The 11,220-nt window shown below is 35.5% G+C and overlaps 2 protein-coding genes across 2 annotated transcripts; both read left to right on the forward strand.

Annotated features, from left to right (window-relative positions):
- The first annotated feature begins 3,906 nt into the window (after positions 1 to 3,906).
- On the forward strand, positions 3,907 to 5,758 carry LOC128962373 (uncharacterized). Its single transcript, XM_054308746.1, has 3 exons — positions 3,907 to 4,792; positions 5,186 to 5,339; positions 5,459 to 5,758. Exons 1-3 carry the CDS (start codon positions 3,964 to 3,966, stop codon positions 5,667 to 5,669), a joined length of 1,194 nt encoding a protein of 397 aa, XP_054164721.1. The 5' UTR covers positions 3,907 to 3,963; the 3' UTR covers positions 5,670 to 5,758.
- Positions 5,759 to 7,872: 2,114 nt separating this feature from the next.
- Positions 7,873 to 9,394, forward strand: LOC128962817 (uncharacterized). The gene is made up of 3 exons (XM_054309218.1): positions 7,873 to 8,761; positions 8,943 to 9,096; positions 9,171 to 9,394. Exons 1-3 carry the CDS (start codon positions 7,873 to 7,875, stop codon positions 9,379 to 9,381), a joined length of 1,254 nt encoding a protein of 417 aa, XP_054165193.1. The 3' UTR covers positions 9,382 to 9,394.
- The last annotated feature ends 1,826 nt before the right edge of the window (positions 9,395 to 11,220 follow it).

The raw sequence follows: 11,220 nt of genomic DNA on the forward strand, positions 1-11,220 counted from the left end.
CTCTTTCGTTTTTCTCTTCGGTTTTGTATTTCTTTTTCTCGTTTAATCAATTTCTGTGACTTCGGCTGATTGGTTGACCACATGTTGCTATTGTTGTCTTTTGTTTTTGTTGTCCACTATAGGCATGTCTGACCTGTCCTGACGTTGTTATCTTCTATTCCTTTTGTTTTTATATTACATTTTTTTAATAAATTTTATTTTTATTTTATTTTAAAACTAATAGTTTTTTTACAATTATTACTTTAAAAAAAACATAGTATATAAATATATATTGATTGAAAAATTGAGAGATCAGGTATTAAATATATTATCAATCGATACATTGAAATCTATGGCTATCGCAGTTAATACAGAGCTAGCGTTGCAATCGTTTCGGTTGTTATTGAATAGCATATCTGGTCTACAACAACATGTCAGCCAATTGGACAGCCGATTGCGTTCAGTGGAAAGCCGATGGATGACAGATCTGATCGATACGACCACTTCTATTGGACATCCGGTCGTCAATCGAGTCGACCTGAAATCTACGACCGAACAATCGGTTAGCATCAATGGCCAACAGTCGACGCTTAGGGTCAGTATGTATCACAAGCCGGCACAGACTAGTCGCGCTAGCTATGCATTCCCCGAGATCAGGGCACCGGGATTTAAGCTATACGGCAAACAGATAATTGTAGTCAAACGCGATGGTTCTTCAGGTGGTCACCAACCGGTTTGGTTAGTCAAACGTGAAATGCATCCGTTGCTTAGTGTTACCAATAAGCAACTGATGTTTGTCAACGACGGACAGCTATTGTTAGCGGGCGAACGGGAACTGAGCCGAGCAATCGGTGAACTATTGGAAATCAATCAACAGTTAGACCAAAACAGTAGACTAGCCGACAGACGGCTAAGCGGCCATTTAGCCGATCTCGATCAGTGGCCAAATCTTATGGCTATAGCGCGCATTCAACTCAATGATCTTGAGCGTCGGGTATTTAACTGCCAGGAACTGGTCGTAGCAATGATCGACTTTATCGAACACGTGGCCTGTGTACCGAAAACTACGGGACTGGCCACCACCACTAGCATCAATCGGCGCACTACCACCCAAGCAGTAAAGTTAGGTTCGATTTGGACTACCGGTGCCGACGACAACAGCGGCAATGGTGTGCCAACTAATACTACCGGTGGTACTGAAGCAGCAAATGTTATGAATAGGTCGATGCGTGTAATAGATCCCAGTCGATCCAAACTGACAGCAATAATAGCCAGACGACGTACAAGACAGCCGACAAATTTGGGCTCTGGTAGTAGTAGTAGGTCTGGTAGTAGTAGTAGGTCTGGTAGTATTAGTAGTAGGTCTGGTAGTAGTAGTAGGTCTGGTAGTAGTAGTAGTAGTATTAGGTCGGGTATGTCTAGAGCCGACCGATTTCCATCGCGACCACCGCGTCTCGAAACCATTGATGAGGATATCTATTATCTACCGCTTAGAAAACCAAACAGAGACTAAACTAATCAGCCATACAAACACGTATGGTATGTATTATTTTTGTTGTTTATCAGTCGGTAATTGATTGGTTGATTGATAGACAAAAATTAATTGAAAATATATGTATAAGGATTTAAAATGTGTTTTTATAGTTATTATTAAACAGCGTTTATAACAATTTTATTTTTAAAAATTATCTAAATATAACTAATATATAACTTTTATATACTCTTGTATAAATTTGTTTGACATTAAAATAATTATTTTATTTAAAATTTAATTATTATTAAAATTTATTTTTTTGAGATTCAATTTTTAAATTAATTAATAAATAAATGTTAGACAGTATACCCTTTATGACTGTCCATTATATTTGATTAACTAAATATTAAAATTTATTACTATAATTATGAGAAGCCGCCTATACTTTATATTATTAAAAATAAAATTTACTTTACAATTGAAATATATTAGGAAATTAAGAAACTGTTGACCAAAACTGTCTGACCAAATATGTGCCGATATTTAGTTATTTTGTTGTTTTAATTTAATTTTTAAAAAACTAATAATTATTTTAAATTATTAATTTAAAAAAAATCAAAAAAAAAAATTATCGAAATAATTAATCGTCAAAAATTTATATATACATGTATACTGTAGAACCGGTAGATTGAGGACAGGTATATCAATATAGATTATATACATATATATGGCTATCGAAGCTAACACAGAGCTAGCGTTGCAATCGTTTCGATTGTTTTTGAATATCATATCTGGTTTACAACAACATGTCAGCAAATTAGACGACCGATTGTCTGCAATGGAAAACCAATGGATGATAGATATGACGGATACGACAGCAACAGCAGCAGCCACGACATCCATCGGACATCGAGTTGTCAATCGAGTGAACATGAAATCCAAAACGAAACAAACAGTGACCATCAATGGCCAGCAGTCGATAATACGGGTTAGTATTTATCATAAACCGGCACAGACTAGTCGCGCAAGCTATGCATTCCCAGCGATTACGGCACCGGGATTTAAGTTGGACGGCAAACAGATACTAGTAGTCAAACAGGACAGCGGCGATGGCTTTCGACCGGTTTGGTTAGTCAAACGTGAGTTGTATCCGTTGCTTAGTATTACCGGTAAGAACCGGATATTTGTCAACGACTCGCAGCTACTGTTATCGGGCGAACGTGAACTGAGCCGAACAATCGGTGAACTATTGGAAATCAATCAACAGTTAGACCAAAACAGTAGACTCGCCGACATCCGACTGAACAGCCATTTAGCTGATCTGAGCCAATGGCCAAATCTTTTGCAAATAGCTCGCAGTCAACTAACCGAACTAAGCCGTCGGGTGTTTCGCAGCCAGGAACTGGTCGTAACAATGATTGACTTTATCGAACAAGTAGCCTGTGTACCAAAATCAATGGCCAAACCATTGACTACCATCACCACCACCACAACAGAACCATTGATGTTAGGCTCAGTTTGGACTACCAGTTTGGACGACGACCATGGAGTCAGTGTTGAATCCACTACTACTATTAGTACTACTGGTGCTGCAGTGGATAGTGATTTAAGTAGGTCGATGGCGGTGCGTGTAACAGATCCGGGTAAATCACGTTTGACGGCACTGATAACCAGGCGACGTATAGGTTCGGGACAACCGACAAATTTAGGCGCTACTGGTAGTAGTGGCAGTAGTAATGTTGACAACAGTAGAACCAGTAGTAGGTCTGGTAGTACTAATGGTTGGCCACGGACAGCATCGGGACAGCAATGGAGCCGTAGTCGCCGTTTTCCATCGCGAGCACCGGATCTCGAGACTATCGATGAGGATATCTATTATCTACCGCTTAGAAGATATATCAAAAACTAATTAAAAAAATAACTAAAATAGACATTAGTTTAGTGTATAGTTTGTGTTTGTTTTTAAAATTAAAAAAATAATAATTTTATTGATTAGTTTGTTTTGATCAGTGATTTATTTAAATTGATTAATTAAACAAAACTAATTGACAATTTTTTTTGTATATAGTTATTATAAAACAGCACTTGTAGTTTATAGCATTGTAAACCATATATTAGTTAGTACTGTATTAGTACAGTCAGTAATTTTATGTTTTATTTTATTTTAAAAGTCAATATAGTTATATTATAAGCAGCAGCACCTGTAGTTTATTTTATAAGATAATAGTAAACAATTAAAATAAAAATAGATATTGTCTAAAAACAAACAATTAACTCGTAATTAAACAATTAAGTCGTTAATAATTAATTAATTAATTTTTTTATATACTGTACAAAACTCGAGCTATAAAAATCAATTAAAACTGTTTAAACAATTACAATAATAATAACAAAATTTAAATATCATTTAAAAAAAAAACTTATTAATAACTGATTAAATTATTGTAATAGTAGTTAGCAAAAAAAACGTTATAAAGTTATACATCGACAACAAATAATATCTAAGAAAAATGTTTGGACAGTTAGCTAAAAAATTTTCACTGCCACTGATCAGACTGTGCGGTATTATTGGTTGTTGTAGTAGTAGTAGTGGTGGTGGTGGTGGTGGTTGGGGCAACAATCAGTTATGGCGACAAAACAATAGGCATAATAATAATAATTGGACAGATAAAACACGACAGCTAATCGGCACCGGTATTAGTAGTATAGGCCTAAAGAGGACACACCTGTTCGATGAGTTCGACATGTTTGATATAGTGACAAAGTATGTCCGTATAATAATCCAAGACATCAACTATAATAGACATTCAACGGGTACAGGCTTTTTGATATGCGGACAGTTGGGCGACGTTGTCTACGCTGTTACCTGTGCTCATGTAACCGAACAAATGGTCAGTTGTAATATCTACGACTATAACAACACATTGATTGGTTTCGGACAGATACTATACTGTGAACCGCAACTGGATTTAGCGCTCATCCGTTTTATCGACTACAACAACACTCCGACGATAGAGATCTCAGAGATGGACGGCTCGGATCTTGAGTTTGGCGACGAAGTTATAACAATAGGCGTCCCAACAAACTATCATCAATCGTGCGACTGGAGTCCCGGTATTGTCAACAATCCGTATTCGCAGTTTCCGCGCGATTTTGTCGGCCGATATTCCCAACTGTACAACACTGTCGACGTAGCTATGGTTCATACGACCGCCGAAATGATTGCCGGTACGTCTGGCGGACCGGTTTTCAATAGCGGCGGCAAACTTGTCAGCTATCAAGTCAGCGGTAGTCCCAGGTTTCGCTATTTTTTTGGCGGACAAATCGCTTTAGTTTATGGTATGTTTTTTTAAGTTGTATACCTAACCTCTCTCTCTTTCTTTATCGCTCTCTCTCTCTCTCTCTCTCTCTCTCTCTCTTATTCTCTCTCTCTTTCTTTATCGCTCTCTCTCTCTCTCTTATTCTCTCTCTCTCTCTTTTATTCTCTCTCTCTCTACTTTTATTCTCTCTCTCTCTCTTTTATTCTCTCTCTCTCTCTTTTATTCTCTCTCTTTCTCTCTTTTATTCTCTCTCTTTCTCTCTTTTATTCTCTCTCTCTCCTTTTATTCTCTCTCTCTCTTTTATTCTCTCTCTCTCTCTCTCTCTCTGCTTCTGTATCTCTAACTCTATGAGTTTCTCTTAATTATTGTGACCTAACTTATGTATTATGTATTGCTTTTGTTTTAAAAATAGATTTTTTTAACACTGCTTACGACTATTCCAATCGTATGACAATCGCCAGACTACAGGAACACGAACTACAACTGGGACTCACCTATACTGTCCAACAAATCGATGTGAATATGGTTTTCATACAGTATAATATAGTTGTGCCCTCGTATGGCAAGTAAGTGTTTAACACTATTATTATTGAAAAAATTTGTTTAACAATAAAATCCTTAAAATTGATATATGATTTTACAGTATTTTTTGTTGTTATTAATCAAAATTTTTATTTTTTTAAAGTTATCAATTGATGAATGACTACGACGATTGGGGAGTCATCTACGAGATCAATGGACAGCCCATACCTTCTGAACGTGATTTTCGTGAGGCCGTAATGTTTTCGGACAACGAAAATCCATTGGCCGTACAGATAGATATCGGCGGTTATGGCTATATGTCCGATGGTTTTATCTGGTTGGACGACCAAATGGGAGAGTTTAAAATTGTTTAAGTGTAGTGATTTTTAACAGAAAAAAAACAAAAATCAATCAATTATTCAGAGAAATAAATGTTTGTTTTTTTTTTGTTGTTGTTGTTTATCGGGAAATAAAATCTATTGTTTTATCTGTAAAATGTTTTTATTATTATATACTATTTATATGGTATACTATACGGTATATAATTTTTTTTGGAAATTTCTATATTTATATAAATATTATGTATATGTTTGTCACTTAAAAAATCAATAGTATTTCATTTATACAGTATATATAAATACAGTAATTAAACTATTAATTAAACTGTTTAAACAATTACAATAATAATAACAAAATTTAAATATCATTTTAAAAAAAATTGTTAATAACTGATTAAATTATTGTAATAGTCGTTAGCAAATTAAAAAAAAGTTATACATCAACATCAACAACAAATAATATCTAAGAAAAATGTTTGGACAGTTAGCTAAAAAGTTTTCACTGCCACTGATCAGACTGTGCGGTATTATTAGTTGTTGTAGTAGTGGTTGGGGTTGGGGTTGGGGTTGGGGTTGGGGTTGGGGTTGGGGTTGGGGTTGGGGTTGGGGTTGGGGTTGGGGTTGGGGTTGGGGTTGGGGTTGGGGTTGGGGTTGGGGTTATTGGGGTTATGGGGTTATCAGTTATGGCGACAAAACAATAGGCATAATAATAATTGGACAAATACAACACGACAGCTAATCTCTCTCTCACTCTCTCTGCTTCTGTATCTCTAACTCTATGAGTTTCTCATAATTATTGTGACCTAACCTAACTTATGTATTATTATTTTTTGTTTATTGATTCAAATAGATTTTTATAACATTGCTATCGACTATTCCAATCGCATGACATACGCCCGGCTACTGGAGCACGAACTACAACTGGGACTCGCATATACTGTCAAACAAATCGATGAGAATATGGTTGTCATAAAATATAATATAGTTGTGCCCACGTATGGCATGTAAGTATTTAACACCGATTATTGAAAAAAATTTGTTAAACAATAAAATCCTTAAAATTGATTTTACAGTATTTTTTGTTGTTGTTAATCAAAAAAAAAAATTTTAAATTTAGTAATCAATTGATGAATGACTACGACGATTGGGGAGTCATCTACGAGATCAATGGACAGCCCATAATTTCTGAACTTGAATGTTTATAGTGTATGAATCCATTAGAATGCATTAGGAACGACTTAATTAAAACGACTATACAAACACATTGATTGGTTTCGGACAGATACTATACTGTGAACCGCAACTGGATTTAGCGCTCATCCGTTTTATCGACTACAACAACACTCCGTCGATAGAGATCTCAGAGATGGACGGCTCGGATCTTGAGTTTGGCGACGAAGTTATAACAATAGGCGTCCCAACAAACTATCATCAATCGTACGATTGGAGTCCCGGTATTGTCAACAACTTTGTCGGCCAATATACCCAACTGTACAACACTGTCGACGTAGCTATGGTTCATACGACCGCCGAAATGATTGCCGGTACGTCTGGCGGACCGGTTTTCAATAGCGCCGGCAAAAGTGTCAGCTATCAAGTCAGCGGTAGTCCAAAGTTTCGCTATTTTTTTGGCGGACAAATCACTTTAGTTTACGGTATGTTCTATGTCCCATACCGGCCGTAATGTTTTCGGACAACGAAAATCCATTGGCAGTACAGATAGATATCAGCGGTTATGGCCATATGTCTGATGGGTTTATCTGGTTGGACGACCAAATGGGCGATTTTAAAATAGTTGTTTTAACAAAAAAAAAACAAAAAAAAATCAATAAATTATTTAGAGAAATGTTTTTTGTTGTTGTTTTTGTTGTTTATCGGGAAATAAAATCTATTGTTTTATCTCTAAAATATTTTTACTATTATATACTATTTATATGGTATACTATACGGTATATAATTTTTATTTTTTTGGAAATTTCTATATTTATATAAATATTATGTATATGTTTGTCACTAAAAAAATCAATAGTAATTCATTTATATATATATATATATATATATATATTGCTAATGTTAGACATTTAATTAATACAGTAATAAAAATCAAAAAAAAATCAATAACAATTAAATTATTATTACTAATTATTAAATCATATTTTTTTATAATTAAAAAACCGTTAGCAATTAGAAAAAATGCATTATATACTCAATACTATATAACAACATTTTTTTGTTGAAAATGTTTGGACAGTTAGCTAAAAGGTTTTCACTGCCACTGATTAGACTGTGTATTATTACTGGTTGTGGTGATGGTTACTATAGCTATCATCAGTTATGGCAATACAATAATAGTAGAAATAATAATAATAAGAAGAATAATAGGACAGACAGTATATCACTTATAGACTATCGGCAGCTACCACGACAGCTAAACATCGGAACCGGTAGTCATAGTAGTAATAGTATTAATAATAATAGTAGTAGTATTGGGTTCAGGAGGACATACCTGTTCGATGAAGACGACCTGTTCTACGAACAGCAAAAGTTTGTCCGTATAGTCATCGAAAACCATGACTACAACACTGAAAGTTCTGGTACAGGTTTTTTGATATGCGGTCAGTTAGCCTCTATTGTCTACGCTGTTACCTGTGCTCACGTTGCCCAACACATAACCAGTTGTTTTATCTACGACCACAGCGACAATATAATAGCTTACGGACAGTTTATCTATAGTGATCCGCAACTGGATTTAACGCTTATCCGTTTCAGTTTATTCAATCCTTTCCAGCAGACAATAGCCATCTCACAGATGGCCGATGAGTCCGATATTGAATTTGGTGACGAAATTATAACCATAGGTGTGCCCACTGGCCTCCATGGATCGTACGATTGGTTTCCCGGTATTGTCAACAATCCCTATAGTCAACAGCCGCGCAATACTATCGATCAATATATTCAACTCTACAATACTGTCGACATACCGATGCTTCAGACGAGCGCCGAAATGATAGCTGGTATGTCTGGCGGACCAGTTTTCTCTACCAATACCGGCAATTTGGTTAGCTATCAGGTCAGCGGCAGTCCGTTGTATCGTTACTTTTATGGCGGACAAATCAGTTTAGTCAACGGTCTGTATATACTGTATATACTTAGCTAGCCTACCCCCTATCTCTCTCTCTCTCTCTCTCTCTCTCTCTCTCTCTCTCTCTAACCCTCCCAATCTCCCTGAGCTTATCTAACCTATTGATGGATTTTTTGTTGTTGGGGATATGCCTATCTATATCTAACTGTTTTATTGTTATTATCTAGATTTCTACTTCAATGGCTTCAACTATGCCTATAATAGGTTTCATGGCAGACAACAGGAGCACGGCTTAGATTTAGGATTGGTATACTATGTCGAACAGTTCAACCAGACTATGGTTGTCATACACTATACTATAGCTGTGCACACGTATGGCAAGTAAGTGGTTATACCTTTATTTTAAAAGTAGATATAAAAATAATATTATTATTCAATTTACAATTTTTTTCCAGTTATCAATTGATGAATAATTACTACGATTGGGGAGTCATCTATCAGATCAATGGACAGTACATACAGACCGAACAAGACTTTCGCGAAATCCTACTGTCGTCGGACATTGAAAATCCATTGTCCGTAACCATGGATATCGGCAACAGTGGCCAAATGAGCGGTGGGTTTATTTGGTTTGATCCACAAATTATTGATTTCAAAATTGTCTAAATAATGATCTCAACAACAAAACAAAACAAAATCAAACAAACATATTATATGTATTCTCATAGAAATATAAGTTTTTTTTATATTATCGGGAAATAAAAATCTATAGTTTTGTTTGCTACTGTTTTATCTCTAAATGTTATATAACTATTACAGTATATATTTTATACTGTATTTATATATATAATTTGGAAATTTCTATATAAATATGTTTGTCATCTAATAAAAAAAAGTTTCGACTAATTGATTGATTTAATAAAACTAATTAAACTAAAATTTAAATTAAAAATATATATAATTGTTTAACTGAATGGCTTAGTTGTTAAAATTTTCTACTATTAGATAAACTTTAAAAAAAATTAAAAGAAAATTTTGTTTGATTTTTGATTTGTAACTTAATATTTTTAAATGCTTTTCTGTCCAATCATTTAGTTCATCGGTTTTTTTTGACATTAAAAAACACCAATAGTTTAGACAATAGTCTTACAATATATATACGGTATATAACACAATGAAAAAATGTTTTCTCTGTATGATAATGAAAAATACTATAAATGTTTTTTTTTCATTAATTATTTTTTTGCTAAAATAAAAAATCTGAATTGATGTTAAAATATTTTTAATCATTAAATTGACAGTTGTTTTTTGATTGACTGATCGATTCCAACCTATTATTTAGACAATTAAATGACAATTTCTTACTGTTTTTTCTTTTATTTTACTGTCCAATCGTTTTCTTTATTTTTTTCGGCTTCTGTCCGGTCAATCCCGACGACGATTTTGACGACAGTTTTTCTACTTTATCTTCTTTTGATTTTCTTTTTTTTGTATCGACTTTTTTGCCCAAATAAGCGGATTGTGGTATTTTTAGCCTGTCTACCATCGGTTCCAGAGCCTGTACATTGGGTACTAGAATACTGTGATACCATAGCTGTTCCAGTCGACTGATAATCATATACTTCTGGAACAGTTGGTCGGGAATTGTCGCAAACAATTGTTGTGAACAATTCTGTATGTCTGCCAGCCATTGGTCGCCCTCCTCAACAACACCAGCCACTGAGCGATACCATTGGCGCAGATCGCAGACCAGTCGCGACATTTCCAACAACTGGACAAACCATTGATGGTATTGTGCCATAACCGGGACGGGTTGGTCGGGTAGTATTTCAAACAGGGCTCTCAACTCCATAGCCATCGCACGATTTACAAAATACAACCGCCGATGATTGAGTTGAGGGACATCGGGAAAGTTCAATGTTGTTGCTTGAAACCCGTTGTTACCGCAGTAGGCATCCGTGATGTTAGTGCAACTACCGGCCAGACCGTGACTGGACAGCGGTAGGAAATAATTTGTTATCCGTCGCATAACCTGAAACGGTTCAAAATCATTTACTGGCCAAACGTGAAACCTGTTTTGTTGTGAATCGAAAAAAGCTATCGATTCTATATAATAGGTCCGTTGATTGTCTTGTAGTGGACCGACACTAACTTTAACGCTAAACATTTGACCATTTTCCAGATGAACCTCTTGTTCGGCCAGTAGTTCATCGGCTATTTGGTTCAATTTGCCGACAATCGGTACCGATGTCTGCAGATTGCCGAACCTGTCGAACATTTGTTGCCAATCTTTGGTAAACATCGGGCTATTGTTGATCTCCGCGACGAATGCAGTGATTCTGGCTACTGATTCCTGCATATTTGGTAAAGCAATAGCCGGCACATTGCTAAATGGAGGCACGGGTTTCCTAAACGGTGGACTCGGATCGACTAACACCAGTCTGTCCATAGCTTCTACCACTACAATGGCTTTTAGGTAAATATCTTTCGATCGGATAGCGCAAC

The sequence above is a fragment of the Oppia nitens genome, unplaced genomic scaffold (assembly GCF_028296485.1).
Source record: "Oppia nitens isolate AA-2021 unplaced genomic scaffold, nextdenovo-longstitch-racon4-pilon3 scaffold6_pilon_pilon_pilon, whole genome shotgun sequence".
Classification (NCBI taxonomy): Eukaryota; Metazoa; Arthropoda; class Arachnida; order Sarcoptiformes; family Oppiidae; genus Oppia; species Oppia nitens.

Excerpts from the sequence above, each read along its gene's own strand:
- LOC128962817 (XM_054309218.1), top strand. The coding sequence starts at position 7,873 with ATGTTTGGACAGTTAGCTAAAAGGTTTTCACTGCCACTGATTAGACTG. Across the intron at positions 8,762-8,942 it reads ACAAATCAGTTTAGTCAACG|ATTTCTACTTCAATGGCTTC; the intron begins GTCTGTATATAC and ends GTTATTATCTAG. Across the intron at positions 9,097-9,170 it reads GCTGTGCACACGTATGGCAA|TTATCAATTGATGAATAATT; the intron begins GTAAGTGGTTAT and ends ATTTTTTTCCAG.
- LOC128962373 (XM_054308746.1), top strand. The coding sequence starts at position 3,964 with ATGTTTGGACAGTTAGCTAAAAAATTTTCACTGCCACTGATCAGACTG. Across the intron at positions 4,793-5,185 it reads ACAAATCGCTTTAGTTTATG|ATTTTTTTAACACTGCTTAC; the intron begins GTATGTTTTTTT and ends TTTTAAAAATAG. Across the intron at positions 5,340-5,458 it reads GTTGTGCCCTCGTATGGCAA|TTATCAATTGATGAATGACT; the intron begins GTAAGTGTTTAA and ends ATTTTTTTAAAG.